Source organism: Danio rerio, chromosome 1, assembly GCF_052040795.2.
Source record: "Danio rerio strain M-AB ecotype USA chromosome 1, GRCz13ab, whole genome shotgun sequence".
Lineage (NCBI taxonomy): Eukaryota > Metazoa > Chordata > Actinopteri > Cypriniformes > Danionidae > Danio > Danio rerio.
Window position 1 is genome coordinate 31,751,105 of NC_141021.1, and position 21,027 is coordinate 31,772,131.

Here is a 21,027-nt window from a genome sequence, read left to right on the forward strand (position 1 = left end):
CAACCTGATGTTTAAAAAGTCATAGAAGAAGACACTGTGATCGCCATGCACAGACGCGTTGTTGTTTGCTTTCAGCCCCTGTGATAGAAACGACTGTAAGTTACTAATTTTATTTTGAAAATATCTGCAATACTTTTTTTGGGTTAAATTGATTAAGGAGGGTCAGTATTGACATGTTTAATGCTTGATGCTTCTAAATGCTAACGAGCTTTCATATAGATGCACGTCATTAAAGTGGCTGGATTGTTTATTTAGCTGTTTGACATTAGTTTAAATATGTCAGTTTATGTTTACAAATATAAAATATGTATATTATTTGTGATATTTCGTAATCACTTTGTAACTTTTACCTTTTGTATTTTTCCTTTTTAGTTTTACAAGTAAATCAAGTAAAAGTGCTTCACATTCGGAAGAAGAAAGTGTAATGGTGCTTTATTTCTGTTAACTATCTGTCAAGCTTTGGTTCAGAACACCATTGCCAGGGCAAAATACTGATCTAAATCCGAGTGGTGTTCTGTTATTGGATTTCTGTGCTAATCACAGTTTGTCCATAACAAACACCATATTTGAGCATAAGGGTGTCCATCAGTGCACATGGCACCAGGACACCCTAAGGCTGAGGTCAATGTTCGACATTGTGGTTGTATCATCTGTTCTCCGACCATATGTCTTGGAAACTCAGGTAAAGAGAGGGGCAGAGCTGTCAACTGATCACCACCTAGTGGTGAGTTGGATCCGCTGGCAGGGGGGAAAGCTGGACAGACCTGGCAGACCCAAACGTATCCTCTTGGAACGCCTGGCTGAATCTAAAGTCAGAGTGATTTTTAACTCTCACCTCTCGAAGAGCTTTGACCAGATCCCGAGGGAGGCTGGAGACATTGAGGCCAAGTGATCCATGTTTTCCCACTCCATTGTTGATGCTGCTGTGAGGAGCTGTGGCCGTATGGTCTGTGGTCCCTGTCTAGGTGGCAATCCACAAACTCGGTGGTGGACACCAGAAGTAAGGCGTGCCATCAAGCTGAAAAAGGTGTCCTACAGGGCTTGGTTGACTTGCAGGACTCCTGAGGCAGCTGATGGGTTCCGGCAGGCCAAGTGTACTGCAGCCCAGGTAGTTGCGGAAACAAAAACTCGGGTCTGGCAAGAGTTCAGGGAGACCATGGAGGAAGATTATCAGTCAGCCCCAAAGAGACCGTCAGGAGGGGAAAGCAGCTCCACATCGACACTGTTTGCAGTGGAAGTGGGTAGCTGTTGACCTCGACTGGTGATGTTTTTGGACAGAGGAATACTTTGTGAATCTCCTTAATCCCACTGACATGTCTTCTATTAAAAAGCAGAGACTGAGGAAGCAAGGGTGGCCTCATCCATCACCCAAGCTGAGGTCACTGAGGTAGTTAGCAAGCGTAACAGTGGCAAAGCAGCAGGAGTGGATGAGATTCACCCTGTTTGTCTTAGGTCTCTGAATATTGGGGAGCTGTGTTGGCTGACACGTCTCTACAATATCGCATGGAGGTTGGGGACAGTACCTCTGGATTGGGCAACTGGGATGGTGGTTCCCATTTGTAAGGAGGGGGTGGACCGGAGGGTGTGCTTCAACTATAGGGGGATCACACTCCTCAGTCTCTCGGGAAAGTCTATGCCAAGGTACTGTAGAGGAGGATGCGGGCTGTGGTTGAACCTAGGATCCAGGAGAAACAATAGCCGCGTTTCCACTATCGCGGCTAAAGCGAGTGAGCCAGGGCGAGCCAAGGCCAGTGGCGTTTCCACTGTCACTTCCGGGGCCTAATCGGGCCAAAGTGGCGCTTTCTTGGGGCCAGCGGCCGGCCTTTTTCGGCCCGCCGAATACCTTGGGCCAAGGAAGGCCAGTTGGGGCTTCGGGGCGGAGTGAAAGGAGAGGCGGGCAGTTTTCTGATCGCACATAAGTACATGTGCCAAACAAATAAAGAAATAAGGGAAATAAAACATCTAGCCTTATAGTCTTTTTGCGTATGATCACCCTTATGTTTCCCTTTTAAATGTAAGGCTGCTGCATAAAATAATAAAGTAGTTTTAATTTATAGTGACGTTCTTTGCTGCGTCCTCCTTTATGTTTCAATAACGCATAATAATCTTAACACCATATTAAAGACACAGCAGACAGTAAAGGTTTTCGATAGTTTTTGTCAAGTTTAAAATGTTTGTTTGTGCGCGTTTAGATGCCTGGATGTGTGTGTGAGACTGGGCAAGAGTGCTCCTTCACAGCTCTGTTATCCCGCGAGCTGCTTTTTTCTTTATTTATTTTGGAGATAATACACAATATAAATACAACAGAAAGACATAAAACTTAATAAATTACATGCCCACTTTCGTAGACTTTAAACACTATAGTGTCATATCTTGATAAAATAGCCTAAGCTATATTGAAATATAATTTAAAGAATTACAAATATCGAATATATATAAAATCGCATTAAATAAATAAATAAACCAATATAAAATAAACAAATACTAGCTATATGTAGGTAGCCTATATACAATACATAAATCAAACCGTTGTAAAGCCACATATAGCCTATAACTTTCATTTTACAACGACCTATCTGAAAAAAAAGATTTTCAATATTTTATAAAAACAATTAACACCGGTGAAGGTTTGAAATATTATTTATAAAGTATTTGGATGCGATGATATTAATCAAATCGCGCAAACAGAGCATTATTTGGGTGAGTGAAAGCAGAATCTAGCCGATACCTTTTTTCTGTCACTCAGTCCTGCTCGCTGCTTTAAACGCATTGGGGGAAAGTCCAAACACAAAATGTGTTCTATATGATGTTTTTATATGACGAGGTTAAATTTATAAATGAAACTTTAAATGAAGAGCTTTATTGAATAGCTGCTGAGCGCAACAAATATGGCTATATTTTATTAGGCTACTCGCTCTTGTGCTGAAACACTTAACATGACGTCTATCAAAACAAGGATGTTATAAAATACTTGCCATATCGAGTTATAAAGGAGAATTTCTGTGGCTTTATATTATGGACGGGTGCGCTCACTGTGATGGGTCCGTTAGTGGCGAGAGCACTCGATGCACAATGCAAACAGTCGGTCGGTGAGTAAACAAATGTAATGAATGGTGCTTTATCTGCCTGTCCTGATTCCCGCTGAAGTGGGCGGGTTGTGTGACGTTTGATTCTGGGATGTTCTGTGGGCGGTGTTTGCGTGACGTGCTGTGAGCTACTAGCCCGACAGTGGAAACGCGACATGATTTCGGCCTCATTTCTCAACCTCCCGGGCTATTGGCCCGGCCCGGCCCGGCCCGATTAAAGCCCTGGCTCGCACTGGCCCGATAGTGGAAATGCGGCTATTGTGGTTTTGGTTTAGGCCAGGGATGGGCAAACTTGTTCCTTGAGAGCCGGTGTCCCAGCAGAGTTTTGTTCCAACACTAGTCAAACACACCTGAACAAACTAATCGGTGTCTTCAAGATCACTTGAACTCTATAGGGAGGTCTGTTTGAATAGGGTTGGAGCTAAACTATGCAGGACATTGGCCCTCCAGGATCAAGTTTGCCCACACCTGGTCTAGGCCATGGTACACTGGACCAGCTCTATGCCCTCACCATGGTGCTCGAGGGTTCATGGGAGTATGCCCAACCATGTCCACATGTGTTTTGCGAACTTGGAGAAGGCATTTGACCATGTCCCTCGTGGCATTCTGGGGTCAGAGGTGCTCTGTTAAGAGTGGTCTCATTCCTGTAAAAACAGAGTAGGAGTTTGGTTCACATTGCCGGAAGTAAGTCAGACTTGTTTCCAGTGCAAGTTGGACTCCAGCAGGGCTACCCTTTGTCACCAATTATGTTCATAATTTTTATGGACAATTTCAAAGCACACCCTTGGGCTGGAGGGGGTCTGGTTTGGGGACCACAGGATTTCATCTCTGTTATTCGCAAACAATGTTGTTCTGTTCGCTTGGACCTTCAGCATGCACTGGGGCAGTTTGCTCCAGAGTGTGACATTGCTGGAATGAGAATCAGCACCTTCAAGTCTGAGGCCATGGTGCTCTACTGGAAAAAGGTGGTTTGCAATCTCCCTGCTTTTGTTCATGAAAGAGAGAAAAATGGAACGTCAGATTGACAGGTGGATTGGTGCAGTGGCAGCAGTAATGTGATCAATGTAGTGTTCCATTGAGGTAAAGAAGGAGCTGAGCTCTTGATTCACTGGTCAATCTATGTTTCTACTCTCACCTATGGTCATGAGCTTTGGGTCATGAATGAAAGGACAAGATCCCGGATACAAATGGCCGAAATGAGATTCCTTCGCAGAGTGGAAGGAATCCCCCCGGAGGAGCTTGAGGAAGTGTCTGAGGAGAAGGAAGTCTGGAGTTCTCTCCTAAGACTGCTACCCTAGCCCTATTGCACTGGCTTCCTGTGAAATTCAGAGTTTATTTTTAAAATCCTTCTTTTCACATATAAAGCATTCCACAAATCTGTACCGTTCTCTTATCAGTGAACTTATCAGGTCTCGCTGCAAATCGGGCTCGCTGCAAATCAAAAGGTGATTGAGCTTTCTGTGTTGCGGCCCCAAGACTCTGGAACAGTCTCCTATTGAACATCAGAATTTCTCCATCATTGGATGCTTTAAAATCTAACTTAAAGCCTTATTTTCCCTCCCTTGCCTTTGAGGGACGCATACATGTTATCTATTATCTGTATTTTAGTATTACATAAATACATATACTTTTCATTTTCTTATAATTTTAATACAAGTTTTATTTTTTTATTAAATATTTTATTTTATTGTAAAGCATTTTGGATCAACTACGGTTATGTAAAATTGTACAATTTTTCAAGTTATATTCCATGAGACCTGTGCCCATACCATAGCACTTTAAATTGCAGTTGAAATGTTATACAAGCTTAGTTAATGAACTACAGTAGAAAAGGCATATGTATGAAGTCAGTTATGCTATGCAAACACCAGGATGTATTAGGTTACAAATCATGCGTAGTGTAGCGTAGAACACTGTATTTGTCTAAGTTAAGTATTTGTATTGTGTAGGTTACACTGTTAACCCTTACTGTAGATTATGCAGTAAATAACTGTAAAATAGCCAGTGTTTTGCTGTAAAAAAAAAAGGAAACAGTATTTTACTGTAAAAGGAGCAGGATTTGTATGAAATTTTGCAGTGCAAAGAATAAATTACAGTAAATTACTTTATGTACCCATTACAGATAGTTACTGTGATAATAAATGGTAAATTACTGCTTAACCATTATTACCCCATGTACTCTGATGCTTTATGTTGATATATATATATATATATATATATATATATATATATATATATATATATATATATATATATATATATATATATATATACTGTTCAGTTTTGGTATGGTCAGTATTGAGGACAAAGTGAGACAATGCATTGATGATGAGCTAAATTTCTCTGCAGTCATCTCTGTGTTTTCTTTGGTTCCTTTTATGTTTTTAACATTGAGTATCAGGAGTCAACCAATGTCAATGTCACAGAGCTAATTAAAAGGTAAAGATATCAACAAGATGCATTTAAAGGCAAAAATATTCACACAGAGCAACCAAATTATCACAATAATTTTTATAACTTTGTTTACTATTCTATAATTAATCTAATTTGCCTAGTTTAGCCTATTGTTAAGCTTTTTTAATTGCACTTTAAGCTGAATATTAGTATTTTGCTAAATAACTTGTAAAAATGTGTTATTTAAAAATATCTTAAACAGCACGTACATACATGTTTGCAGAGACTCAATGAATTTGTTTGGAAAACTTCAAATGAAGTAGGTAAAAGTGGCACTAACAGTGTAGTATAAAGGCTTTCCTAAATAAATGTATTAATCAGGTTATTTTATTTATTTATTTATTTTTATTACTACAGGTTTGGAACAACATGAGGATCAGATTATTTATTTATTTTTTTGCTTTGGATGAAGTTTTTATATTTTTATTGTTTTTATTCAATGATATGTGCATAATTATGATAAATGTAGGCAATTCCTTTGAAAATATGCTATGTACCAGGGATGTCAAACTCCTGGAGGGCTGCAGCCCAGCAGAATTTAGTTCCAGCCCTGCTTCAACACACTACCTTTAGATTTAGTTTGATCAGGTGTGTTTAATTAGTATGACTGCACTGTTACTCTGTAGATTGTGCAGTAAATAACTGTAAAATAGCCAGTGTTTAGCTAATAATGTAATGTAATAATAGGAAACAGTATTTTACTGTAAAAGGAGTAGACTTTGTATGAAATTGTGTAGTGCAAAGAATGAAGTACAGTCATTTACTTTATGTACTCATTACAGATAGTAACTGACAATAAATAGCAAATTACTGTTTAACCGTTACTGTCCCATCTACTCTGATGGTTTATGTTGCTATTTATAGAGACGTGCATTTTAAAGGCAGAAAATAATGATTTAGGCATCACCACACACTCCCACAGGCTCCCACAGTTTTATTCTAAACACAAAGGTGTTAGAAAGAGTTTTCAGAAAATGCTGGCCCTTTAAGGGAGCCAGGTGTTTGATTTGTTTACTGCTGAGTGTGCTCTATTCTCTGTCCATCAATTCAGATGTAGAGTCTGATATGTTTTAGGCTTTAAATAAGAATCTACAATGAGTAAGTAAAATGTGTTCAAATGTTTTTGAGGGTTTCTAAAATAAGGCTGTGTTTAAGTTATATTGTTGTTATCTTGAACTGTGTACTTGAAAGCTACATTGTTAGCTAGTTAGCCTCTCCTTATATAACTTCTTACATTACTTTTGTTTAAGTATATGTATTTATTAAATATTGCATACTGCCATAATGTACAGATGCTAACAGTTGTATGTAGCTTTCTGGCAACTAAGCCAAAATTAAATTCCATCACCTCAGTTAGGTAACATGTGCACATCATCACAGGGAATCACAAAAACATGATACACATAGTCATCCACACACAAAAGCTCCACTGTCCGGTCCCAGGTTGTGAGTTTGTTGCTAAGTATTTTTCAGAGCAGTGTTTCCACCTATGAATTTATATTACAAACAATAAAAAAGTTTGTTGTCATGAGATAATTATAACAATAAAAGATTGGATCCTTTGGTTTTTCTTTGTTGCCAACTTTATTTTTGTTTTTTATAATTATTTTAAACTTTATATTGAGATTTGACACAGTTTTTAATTATTTAAAACTTTAAAATAATTATTTTGTGATTTTTGCTGTTCAGTTTTTTTTTTTTTTTTTTTTGCATGGTCAGCATTGAGGAGAGAGTAACACATTTCACTGAAGCACTTTGTGTGTGAGTGTTTATTGGATATGTGATTGTGATAAATGTTAGCAGTTGCTTTAAAAGTATGCTATATACCAGGGGTGCTTAATCCTGTTCCTGGAGATCTACCTTCCTGCAGATTTCAGTTGCTATCCATATCAAACACACCTAAACCAATTAATTAGGACCTGAACAACACGTGATAATTACAGGCAGGTGTGTTTGATATGGGTAGCAACTGAAATCTGCAGGAAGGTAGATATCCAGGAACAGGATTGAGCACCCCTGCTATATACCATGGGGGTCAAACTCCAAGTTCCTGGAGAACTGCAGGGCAGCAGAGTTTAGTACCCACCCTGCTTCAACATTACCTGTAGATTTCTAACAAGCCTTAATTAGTTTGATCAGGTGTGTTTAATTAGAGTTACAGCTTAAAGTCCCGGTCACACTGCACTTTTCTCCCTTTAGACTTCCATTCATACGCATGTGAATGCTGCAGACCTGGAATGCATGCTAATGCGACAAATTTTACAGTTTGCAGCATTGGAAAGTTCAAGCTTGGAGAACTCTGAACTGCAAAATCACATCATGTGATTGCTTGAGACTAATCAAGGATCAAACCATGACCTCTCTGAACAAAAATTATGGACCAGTTGCTTGCTTTTTCAATCTCTAAATATTTTGTTTAATCCCACTCCTTTTCGCAGAGCCATATGACATATGAATTTTGCATGCTTAAACGTTAGTTTGACTGCAGCCTTGCTGTGCAGACCTGTGGCTCTCAGTAATATGTAAGATGATATTTATATCTGCTGATTTCTTAATTTTGTTATACATTTTCTGTTTTATATTTGTTTGCTGCCAAAACAATAAAATAAGTTTGTCAGAGTTTACAACTTAATTAATTTAAAGAATTAATAACAGGTAAGAATACTAATTAATTTTAGTAACACCTTGACATACTATTGTGTATGCAGTATAATGCTGTGAGTTGTAACACTACAGTACAGTAATTAACTGTACACAGTTTCCAGTTAGTTACCACTACTGCTCTATTACAGTAATTAACTGGCAACACTGTTGCCAGCTACTCACTGCAATGGTTCGGTTACAGTAAACAACTGGCAACACTGTTGCCAGCCACTCACTGTAATGGTTCAGTTTCAGTAATTAACTGGCAACACTGTTGCCAGTTACTTACCGTAACCAAACTTTTACAGTGAGTAGCTGGCAACAGTGTTGCCAGTGTTCTACTGTAAAAAAGCCTGGAAAGGTCTAACAGTGTGTGACTCTGAAGTGCTGTACTGTATGTTTACAAGTTCTTACAACAAACTCCATAATGTCAACAAAACATTCTGCATTATCACATGCACCCACAGTAGCACCCAAATGGCAGTGAAAGATGCTAACCATCGCACAAAAAGTTGGACTTCTGGACATGCTAAAGGTACACTGTTAGACCTTACCGGGGTTTTTTACAGTGGAATACTGGCAACACTGTTGCCAGCTACTCACTGTAAAAGTTTGGTTACAGTAAGTAACTGGCAACAGTGTTGCCAGTTAATTACTGTAACTGAACCATTACAGTAAGTGGCTGGCAACAGCGTTGCCAGTATTCTACTGTAACTAAACCGATACAGTGAGTGGCTGGCAACAGTGTTGCCAGTTATTTACTGTAACTGAACCGATACAGTGAGTAGCTGGCAACAGTGTTGCCAGTTAATTACTGTAATAGAGCAGCAGTGGTAACTAACTGGAAACTGTGCACAGTTAATTACTGTACTGTAGTGTTACAAATCACAGCACTATACTGCATACACATTAATAGTATGTCATATATAGTTATTGTAGTGTTACTAAAATTAATCAGTATTCTTAGCTGTTATTTAAAAATAGAAGGCATAACATTTTTTCAGACAAATTTATTTTATTGTTTTGGCACCAAACAAATAAATAACAGAAAATGTTTAACAAAATTAAGAAATCAGCAGATATAAATATTGTCTTGCATATTACAGGTCTGTACAGTAAGACTGCGGTCACACTAATGTTTGAGCAAGCAAAATTCTGTCATACTGCACTGCGAAGTGGAATTAAACAAAGCGAGTAGTGGAATTAAACAAAATAATTAGAGCTTGAAAAAGCAAGCCAGAGAGGTAATGTTTTGATCTTTGATTGGTCTCAAGCAATCACATGATGTGATTTCGCATTCAGCGTTCTCCAAGCTTGAACTTTCCAATGCTGCAAATTATGAAATTTGTCGCATGAGCAATCATTCCAGGTCTGCAGTACTCACATGCGTATGAATGGAAGTCTATGGGTGAATGGTAGGGTGGGTACTAAACTCTGTTCTGCAGATTTCAGTTGCTACCCATATCAAACACACCTGCCTGTAATTATCACGTGGTGTTCAGGTCCTAATTAATTGGTTCAGGTGTGTTTTATATGGATAGCAACTGAAATCTGCAGGAAGGTAGATCTCCAGGATCAGGATTGAGAACCCCTGGTATTAGCAATACTTTTAAAGCAACTGCCAACATTTATCACAATCACATATCCAATAAACACACACACACAAAGTGCTGCAGTGAAATGTGTTACTATCTCCTCAATGCTGACCATGCAAAAAAAAAAAAAAAAAAAAAAAAAAAAACTGAACAGCAAAAAACACAAAATAATTATTTTAAAGTTTTAAATAATTAAAAACTGTGTCAACTCTCACTAAAAAGTTTAAAATAATTGTAGAAAACAAAAATAAAGTTGACAACACTGAAAAACCAAAGGATCCAATATTTTATTGTTATAATTATCTTATGACAACAAACTTTTTTATTGTTTTTAATATAAATTCATAGGTGGAAACACAGCTCTGAAAAATACTTAGCAACAAACTCACAACCTGGGACCGGACAGTGGAGCTTTTGTGTGTGGATGGCTATGTGTATCATGTTTTTGTGATTCCCTGTGATGATGTGCACATGTTACCTTACAGAGATGATGGAATTTAATTTTGGCTTAGTTGCCAGAAAGATACAAACAACTGTTAGCATCTGTACATTATGGCAGTATGCAATATCCAATAAATACATATACTGTACTTAAACAAAAGTAATGTAAGAAGTTATATGAGGAGAGGCTAACTAGCTAACAATGTAGCTTTCAAGTACACAGTTCAAGATAACAACAGTATAACTTAAAACATATCCTTATTTTAGAAACACTCAAAAACATTTGAACACATTTTACTTACTCATTGTAGATTCTTATTTAAAGCCTAAAACATATCAGACTCAACATCTCAATTGATGGACATAGCAGAGAGCACACTCAGCAGTAAACAAATCAAACACCTGGCTCCCTTAAAGGGCCGGCATTTTCTGAAAACTCTTTCTAACACCTTTGTGTTTAGAATTAGACGGACAGCCTGTAGGAGTGTGTGGTGATGCCTAAATAATTGTTTTTTACAGTTATTTACTGCACAATCTACAGAGTAACAGGAGTTTGACACCCCTGGTACATAGCATATTTTCAAAGGAATTGCCTACATTATAAATAAATAATCTGATCCACATGTTGTTCCAAACCTGTAGTAATAAAAATAAATAAATAAATAAAATAACCTGATTAATACATTTATTTAGGAAAGCTTTTATACTATACTGTTAATGCCACTTTTACCTACTTCATTTGAAGTTTTCCAGAAAAATTAATTGAGTCTCTGCAAAAATGTATGTACGTGCTGTTTAAGATATTTTTATAAATAACACATTTTTACTAGTTATTTAGCAAAATACTAATATTCAGCTTAAAGTTCATATGTATATATATATATATATATATATGAAGAGTTAAGATGCTAAAACCTCTAAATGTCATTTGATATGTTTTTCTAAATTATTATATAAACATAGGAAGCTGAAAAAAATGTCCATTTTAGGAGCAAATTTTAGACGGCATTTATATGTTTTTGCAACGGAACGCTACATACATATACAGTTGAAGTCAGAATTATTAGCTCCCCTTTGATTTTGATTTTCTTTTTCTTTAAGTTATATTTTTTCCAGATAGTCTACAGAACAAAACATCATTATACAATAACTTGCCTAATTATACTAACCTGCATAGTTACCCTAATTAACCTAGTTAAGACTTTTAGTGTCTTAAAAAAATCTAGTAAAATATCTACTGTCATAATGACAAATATAAAAGAAATCAGTTATTAGAAATGAGTTATTAAAACTTTATGTTTAGAAATGTGTTGAATTAATCTTCTCTTCATCAAACAGAAATTGGGGAAAAAATAAACAGGGGTGCTAATAATTCAGGGGGGCTAATAATATATATATATATATATATATATATATATATATATATATATATATATATATATATATATATATATATATATATATATATATATACAGTATATATATATATATAGAATACATAATAAGAATATAGTATCTTGTTTGCCCAATAAAAGTGTATTCTTTTATTCAACATAAATAATTAACAATCAATATTACAATATGCAACAATCAAAGATGACATTTGTTAAAAATTATTTTGGTCACACTTTATATTAAGTGTCCTTAACTACTATGTACTTCCATCAAAAAATAAATAGAATGTACTTACTGTGTTTATGATGTATTTGAGAACACTTGTGGTGCTTTTGAGTTGGGATAAAGGTTGGGTTATGAACAGGTTTGGTGGTGTGGGTAGGTTTTAAGGGTGGGTTAAGGTGTAAGGGATGGTCAACAGTGTATTTACAAATGTAAGTACAAAAGTTAATTACAGATGTAATTACATACGGGTATTTAATCAAACATAAGTACACAGTAAATACATGTATTTACACAATAAGTACATTGTAACAAACTATTAATTCCTGTGTAAGTATTTATTAATTAAGGCCACTTAATATAAAGTGGGACCATTATTTTTTACAAGGACAGACTGTAAACATATATGTAATAAGAAAAGAAGGACTATATCATGCATAATGATATGTGCTACATATCATCAAGTTTGAGAAAAGAACACACAACACAAATAAAGGCAACAAGTAAATGCTGCTAACATTAGTTTCCTGTATTTGTATGTCTAGCTGTATGTCTACTTTACAGGTAGCTCAAACTCTGCATAGGAGCTAATTTAGTTCCCAAAAGGTATTCCATTTAAAATCATTCCTAGTTCCAGTGGTGCAAAGCATCTACTGTGTAAATGGAATTGTTTTTATTATTATTCAAGAATTAAAAAAACAACAGCAAGTCTTGAAAATATTGAAGCTCAGATTTGCATGTACCTGCTTGACAGCATGCATAGGAGATTACATGATGGACCAACAGAGTATTGATAGTTTAAATATTATAGATAGTGTAAATTGTCATAACATGTCATCCATCAAAGTCTTTACTTGTCTGTCAGTTACTTGACATTATCAAGATAAATTTGGTCTGACACAGTTAAGAAGTGAATCATATATATAAATATATACTTCCTGGCCTCACCATCGCACTGATGCAGCGTCCACAAACAGTTGTCTTGAATTCACTGTGCATCTCTTTGACAGCACTGGTGGTGTAAAAGCCCTCCGCCAGTAAGATGATGCCATACAGGAAGAATAAACAGGCAATTCCATAGATGATGTACTGCAAAATCTGAACCCTGTATAAAAAAAGACAGATTTAGTAAATATGAGAGACCTACAGTAGGATGAACATTATTACCTCAACATTATCCAATATTTTATAGAGAAACAGAGCTCACCCAATTGTATGATTTATGATTGTTTTTCATGCAAAGACCAGTTTATATGAAATTCAAGATCAACACAATACCAAAGCATAAAAGTAGCGGATTTAGATGACATTGAGTTTCTGCTCAGTAAATAATTGTAGCTTTGATTATTTACATTTTAAGGGCTGCAGATGTACAGCAATTGGATTTTATCTGAGGTACTGTGTATACTGCACAGGATCATTAACACTAAATTTGTACACAGGAAATCAAAGAAAACAAGTCAGTTTGCTTCCAGTAAAGCCCAGAATGACACAATGGAAGAGAACATACTGACATGTATTTGCTGGAACTCTAGAGGTCATTACTCACCACATACATGTCATTGTGTTGAAGCATATTAAAGTGATTTGGTGCTCAAATATATAAAACAATATAGTGAGTGTTAATTAAGGTCACTGAAGGGTTATCACATCTGTATGGTTTTGATCCTGTTTCCCAGTGTTTAGTCTTACATCAAATCACTTTTCGATCAGTTTTTCTCTTAGTTAATTTGGCTCTTTATGCCTGTATTATTTATCCTGAGCTAGTTTTTCTTTGTACACTTTTTCCTCCATCAAATGTTTGCATCTATATCACCTTTATTTTTTATATAAGTTTCATTGTCTTTGTAATTTAGTTCACCTTTTGTTTTAGTGAGCTGCTGCACTGTAAAAAAAACAAAAAACAAATTTTACAGAAAATATCCTTAAATTTTTGCACAGAAATTTTTTGTCATTTCACATTATATTCAAAACTTAGTAAAATGACAACCAATCTCTCTAAATTAAACGTTTGACTTTCATTTTAGGTTCTTTATTATTAAAGACAAATTACTGACATTTGTGTTTTTTATACAGGGAAATTACTGTAATACAGTATTTTTTCTGTTATTTTAAATTATATTCAAAAGTTCATAAAAATTACAAACATTATCTGTAAATTAACGGCTTGACTTATTTTATGTACTATATAAGTAATGACAAATAAGTAAATTACAGCAATTTGTCTGTTTTTTATTAAAAAAATTGACGTATTATTTACAGTGTTTTTTCCTGTTTTTTAAGTACATTTAAAATTACGTAAAATTAAAGTAATAAATTGTAATTACTTGCTCTGTAAAAAAAAATAAATAAATCGTAAAAAAAGGTCAAATGACTGGCAGCTCCGGCTGCCAAACAAAACCCATAAAATAAAGGTAAAATTTCTTTTTGAAAAAAAGTGCAAAAAATAATAAATCTACAGATATTTTAATTAAAATGTTTACAGAGAAACACTGTTATTTTACAGACTTTTGCTTTATTTTAAGTTACTTTTATTTGTTTTTAAGTGTCTAAATAATACTGCACCCCTTTACCTCTCTGAGCTTCTCTGTCCTTACACACCTTCTCGTTCGCTCAGGTCAGCCGACCAGCTCCTTCTGGGTATGCCCAGGACCAGACGAAAGCTCAGAGGGGATCGGGCTTTTGCCGTGGCTGCACCAAAATTGTGGAATGAGTTGCTGTTGTATATTAAACAAGCCTCTTCCATTACTGTTTTTAAATCTCTTCTTAAAACTCACTTGTGTGAGATGTTGACATTTTATGTTCATTTATTTGTATTTTAAAGTTTGTTTGGTTACATTTTATATTAAGTGTTCTTAACTACTATGTACTTACATCAAAAAATAAATACAATGTACTTACTGTGTTGATAATGTATTTGAGAACACGTGGTGCATTCGAGTTGGGATAGAGGTTGGGTTATGGACAAGTTTGGTGGCATGGGTAGGTTTAAGGGTGGGTTAAGGTGTAAGGGATGGTCAACAGTATATTTACAAATGTAATTACAAAAGTAAATTACAGATGTAATTACATACATGAATTTAATCAAGCTTAAGTACACAGTAAATACTGTACATGTATTTACACAATAAGTACATTGTAACAAACTATTCATTCCTGTGTAAGTACATATTAGTTAAGGCCACTTAATAGAAAGTGGGACCGTTTGTTTTAGTCTCTGTTGTCAGCACTTTGGTTGACTGTGTTGCTTTAAAATGCTTTATAAATAAATAAATTGAATTGAATTGAATTCAAATACATATTAGAAATATTTTTAACATATTTAGTGTCTTATAAATCCCAGCTTGGACAGATAAGCGGCCATCATGATGAGAGTGTCATGAGCTAATGATATGGGGATCACCTGGCTTAACCCTTACAAAAAAATACTGCAGTATTTTTTTTTAAGAATACTGCAGTTTTTAAAGAAATAATGCAGTATTAGTTAACTTCTGAAAAGTTCAGATTTTTGGACACAAAAAAACTGTTATTTAAATATATATTGCAGTATTACTGCAATACAACTGAAGTACTATAATACAACCAACTGCAGTACATTTACTGCAATACAGCTAAAGTACTACTACAGTACAAATGCAGTACAACTACTACAGTAGTATTAAAGTGATACTACTATAATGCAGTACAGCTACTGCAATGGTCCTGAAGTACTACAACTACTATAATGCAGTACTGCTACTGTTATAAAACTGAAGTACCACTACAGTACAACTACCATACTACAATTGTAATACAACTGCAGTTTAACATCTACTTTTTCTGTTCAGTAGACAATGGTTTTCAAAAAAGGTTTCAGTACTTTAGTTGCATTGCCAAAGTACTAAAACAATATATTGTGTTGCAATTTTCAGAAGTATAAGTACAGAAATACATCTACAATTTTGCAAGATATAATAAAGCTAAAGTGCACTGTTAATACTTATGTACCAAAGTGTACATATATATAACATACATAACATATCACTATATTGCCTCTCATTTTATTTAATGTTATGTCACTTACTGCAGATTTTACTGCTGTTGAACTTTATTGCACTGTAGTTAACTGTATTTATACCTCATTGTACTGCAATTTTGCAGTTGCATTGAATTTTACCACAGCTTGTATATAGGCTACTGCTGTTGTACTGTTCAGTTCACTGCATTCATTTTTGCAATTAAACTCTTTAAATTCTTAAAAAAACAAAAAACATCCCTGAAAAAAGTGAACTTTATTTTACTGTATTTAAACTGTGTTTATACTTCATTGTACTGTATTTTTGCAATTGTACATAATTTTACTGCAGTTATACGTCTATATACTGTGGTTATACTGCAGTTTTGTTTTGTTTTTTTGTAAGGGAAACCATGACCCAATGAGTGGTACAATATGGTGCAAAAGGTTCACAAGGAGGGCCTGATAAAAAGAATGAATTCTTGTTGGGCTGATAGGCCTTTGCTGTATGGCTCCACAAAAAAAATATGACGAACTAGAAAATTACTCTCACTTGAAGTACCATCAAATGGCTCAAGTGGATGTTTGTATGGAAGAAGCGCATTTGTAACACATTTTTTGCTAAAAAGGACTACAAAGAGCTGAACTGAAGGTGAAACATGGCAACATCATGTATAGTTTGGAAGAAACTATCCAACCCACTCTATTGGCTTTCTACTATGGTAGGCTGCCTCCTCATAATTTCTGAACTTAATAAATAAAAATACAAAACAATATAAAACAATGCCCAAAAAATGCTTTCATCAAGTGTTTTACACACGTTTTATGTGGCCCATATATACGTTTAGCAGAGCACTCTGTTGGCAGCTCTCTGTCCATTTAAAAAGAGTCTTTTTTTCCAAGTAAAAAAATGCAGTGCTTTGCACCTCATGTTTTCAGAACTGAAAGCATGTTCCACATCCAACATCAAATCCTTCATTACCGGTAAAGTTCTTTTTCTTTTGTTTCGGTACCATAATTGTCTCTTCTGAATTCATAATTTGTCTTCTAATAATTTAATCTCTGGACAAGTACCACTTTGTGTCAAGCCCTTATATGGAGCTGTTTGGGGGCATATTATGCAAATTAATAACCTTGTATAACACGCAGGTGCTCACTCAGAACACACCAAATTCGTGACAAGTTCAAATGTGCATGTAAATAAGAATAACATATGAGACCCATTGTTTGTTTTTAGTCAGTTGTCAGAATTGAACATAAGTCCTTTACAAAAAGGGGATCATTTGTAATAATAACGTCAATGGAGTGGGTTGGGTAGCTTTACCTGTGGCTTTAAAATTATGACATGTTGTGCTGTCTATGATTACTATGGGTATAAAGAGATATAAAAATACATCAATGCATATTGCTTAGGTAAACTAATATTAAGAGTGTTTTATCCAAGAGTCAGCTTACAGTGTTTATAAGGTATATTTCACATTCCCTGTTTGTGCACTACATCGTATAATTACATATTTGTGGGTGAAAATGTTCCTTTGAATACATCAATATGCAATGAGTGTCTTAATTGTTTGAATGTTGAAACTTTCATTGAATATAAACATTGAAATAATTCAAGAGAGAGTCTGATAATGACAAATGTATGATTTTACCAGTGGAAATGATCTGGAGTTAGTGACAGAGAGCAAGCATATTTGTCTAGGATAATCAGTTATCCAACTTCAGAATTTATGAAGAGACCAATTTAAAGTCTGGATCCAATCTAAAGTCCACCACCCCAGGTGTGTACAAAATGTAGCATTTTAATCAACAGTAGGCTTGCATGTTAAAGTATTTTACTATGTTTGTGAAATATCAATAATAATAAAACTAATAAGAAAATATAGTTATAATACGATATCAAGATATTTTGAAATAATATTAATACATAATGAACATGACTTGAGTGTAACAATGCACAAGCATTACTCTAGAAGAGTTCCCAATTGCATCAGCTCATGACAGTGCTGAATTACCTATGAAAGAGAACTAATATTAAATAATTGGAGCATTATTTAGAAGTGTCACCAATTCCTTTCTTTTTCATCTGTCTAAATATGCCTTAATCTAACAATTATCACACATCAAACATCTCACAGTAGGAATATAAATTCATAAGCATTTCTACAAACTGACTTACACATCAGTGAGAGCAGCATGATCAGAAGAGATGCGAGAAAAGTGGTTTTCCACCATAGTCACAGTCCCTGTAAGTGCCACATGCCCACAGCCGCAGAACAGAGCCACTCCTGAAAAGCACAAGATGGTGGCCACCAAAGAGGCATATGGGACACCACCCAGACATTTGATGCAACACTCGAAGCACCCTGTAGGAGGAGAAAAAAGAGAGTTTGTTGGAGTGCTGTTGAAATTCAGACCAGCGACTGCTATTTGCTAACACTTGTCACTTCGAATATAATATTTGAGGCAAAGGCAGAGATTTTTTTGTTTGGTTGTTTGGCAACCATGCTATTCCCACCTTAAAATATGAAGTTCATAAATCAGCAAACATCTATGACAAGCCATTTCACATCACAATATATGTTGTGAAACTGTTGGACTGTAACATCCTGTTGTACCTGATATTAAGGAGCAATTTGACTGGTTTAAAAGTAGACAACAGAGAACGATTACAGTTTACACATGGTGTTTTATTCTCTCTGGTGTTTTATTTTTATTCATTCACTTTTAATCAGTTTCCGAGAAATAAGAGTCTATAGGAAGAAATATAGAGAGAGAGGTTCTCACACACACATATTAACACAGGAGTTGGGCAATGAAATTGAAACACTGGCCAATTTGGTATTGGAGGTTTCATGGCTAAATTTGACCAGCCTGGTGACCAATCTTTTTTGATTGCACATTCCACCAGTAAAGCTACGGTCACACTAGAGTTTGAGCATGCAATATTCTGTTGTGCCGCGCTGCGAAAAGGGGTGGGATTAAACAAGCTTATTAGACACTTTTAAAAGTGAAAGATTGCTCCATGTTTTCAGTTTCTGTCCAGAGATGACATGTTTTGATCCTCGATTGGTCTTAAGCAGTCAAGTGATGTGATTTCGCAGGTCAGAGTTCACCAAGCTTGAACTTTGCACCGCAGTAACCTGTGAAACTTAACGGATGACCCCGCATTTCCAGTTTGTCATCTCCTCTCTGTACAGTAATTTAAAACATGGACTAATCGCTCGCTTTTATAAATGTCTAAATATCTTATTTAATCCCGCACCTTTTCGCAGCGCAGTACGACAGAATTTTGCATGCTTAAACTCTAGTGTGACCTCAGCTTAAGAACAGAGTGTGAAGGTATAATTAGCAAATTAATAGCACAGTTTTGCTTAAAACATTGCAATCCACACAACATAATTGGTAACAAGATGACATAGTTCAAAAGAGGACAAATTGTTGGTGCGCATTTTGCTAGCGCATCTGTGACAAAGACAGCAAGTCTTTGTGATTAACCAACAGCCACGATGCCACTATTTTTGTTTATTTTTTTGTTTTTGTTTATTTTTATTTTTGTGGCAGAGTCCGGATAATCCTCATGTCTTGTCATTTGCATGTCTCTTGTTATTGTTCGAACGTTGTTCATCACAAGTTTGTTTGTTTGTTTGTTAATGTTTTCTCCCTCGGGGTAGTGTTTTTTTTGTTGTTGTTTTTTTGTAAAAAATAAATACTCAATTTGTAGAGTCCTCACATCTTTCCCTTTCCTCAAACCCTGACACAAGAAGGAAGAACCACATCCAACAGTAGCAACTGAGGATGCAATTGGAAGCGGTTTCATGAAGATGTCTGGTGCTAAACCGGATTGTCTCCAAAAAACATAAAACCTGTTTCCATCAGAACTGTTTGTAGATGTCTTTAGTGGAGTGCGTACAACACCATTTCCTTATCCACGATAGTAAAGGAGTAAAGAGTAAAAATAGAGAATGATCTATTTAACTGTTTCATGGCTAATGAAGCATTCAGTTTTTCCACTTACAAAGTCCGCTAAGTGAATAGCAAATGCACCATGGCGTGATGCAGCTGACTATTATATTGAATGGGAGATGAGATTCTGATTGGTTTAATGCATGTTATGCTCAAAACAATGCCATAACTCATTAAGAAAATAAGCACAACCCTGTTAGACCATGCGCCAGGGCATATTTTTCCAACCTTAAAATATCAAAAGTGGATTCGGACATGCCCTAATGCTTATGCACCATGCTTTTTAGACTTTGCAACTAGATCGTTAAAATAGAGCCCTAAATCATCAAAACAATAGCCCATTTGTAGCATTTAGTTCAAGCATTGTACCCTGAAAGCAGTGCTGTCTATGTAGGATGATAACACACAAATACATACAACAAGACTGGTAACAGAGTGGTTTGATAACCATGAAAGTGAATATGAACATCTCCCATGGCTTTTACTTATCATATATGTACACACTGTATATCTAAAAACTGCAAAAGTGAAGAGCTATTATTCTAGCTGCCAAGTTATTTCATTGGTCACTCATAAATTGCGTACTATGGTAGACCGACAAAAAGCTATCAACGGAAGTTTGTGATAATACATTTTTTTCAATATATCATCAACTCTCATCCTATCCTATACTATGTTTTTGTCATGATGGGGCATGGCCAAGAGCCATGGGTACAAAATGAGGCTGGTGATGCAAGCGCAGGAGGAGCTTGCCAGGAGGACAGGTATATTTGCCACCATTACCTGAAGGGTAGACTGCTGAGGATGTCAAGGGTCTAAAGACGTCCACCAAGGTGTAACGTCTCAATTTGTCAGGTGTCCAGTGCTGATGCCAAGCTGTGAGTGAGGGTATCTCAGCACGTTGAAGACCAAGCGGAAGCCTGTTTGAGAAACCAAACTTATTTCCTTTTATCTTTTTTTCTCCCCTCTTTCTCGGTCTTCTTTATCTGTACATATACATCTGCCTCCTTTCTCTTCTGACCTCCCTCCTGTCTTTCACCAGGTCTGTACAGAGATACAGGCCCCTTCCCAGAGGAGGGGAGTAAGTACAGTCCTGGGGTGCCCCCGACCTATGAGGGTTGATGAGGTATGACATGAGTAGGGCATGGCGGGACATAACAAAGTTGAAGGAACATAACAAGACTGGCGATGCAACTCAGATGTGTGTCCCATGTATGCGCCCCCTGTCTCA

At 35.9% G+C, this 21,027-nt stretch overlaps 1 protein-coding gene across 1 annotated transcript in view; it reads right to left on the bottom strand.

The window, feature by feature from the left end:
* gpm6ba (glycoprotein M6Ba) overlaps window positions 1–21,027 on the bottom strand; it is an 82,715-nt gene that overhangs the window by 7,056 nt on the left and 54,632 nt on the right. The window contains 2 exon segments of the mRNA NM_203427.3: window positions 12,785–12,941; window positions 18,010–18,196. Coding sequence (NP_982251.1) covers window positions 12,785–12,941; window positions 18,010–18,196 — 344 coding nt within the window.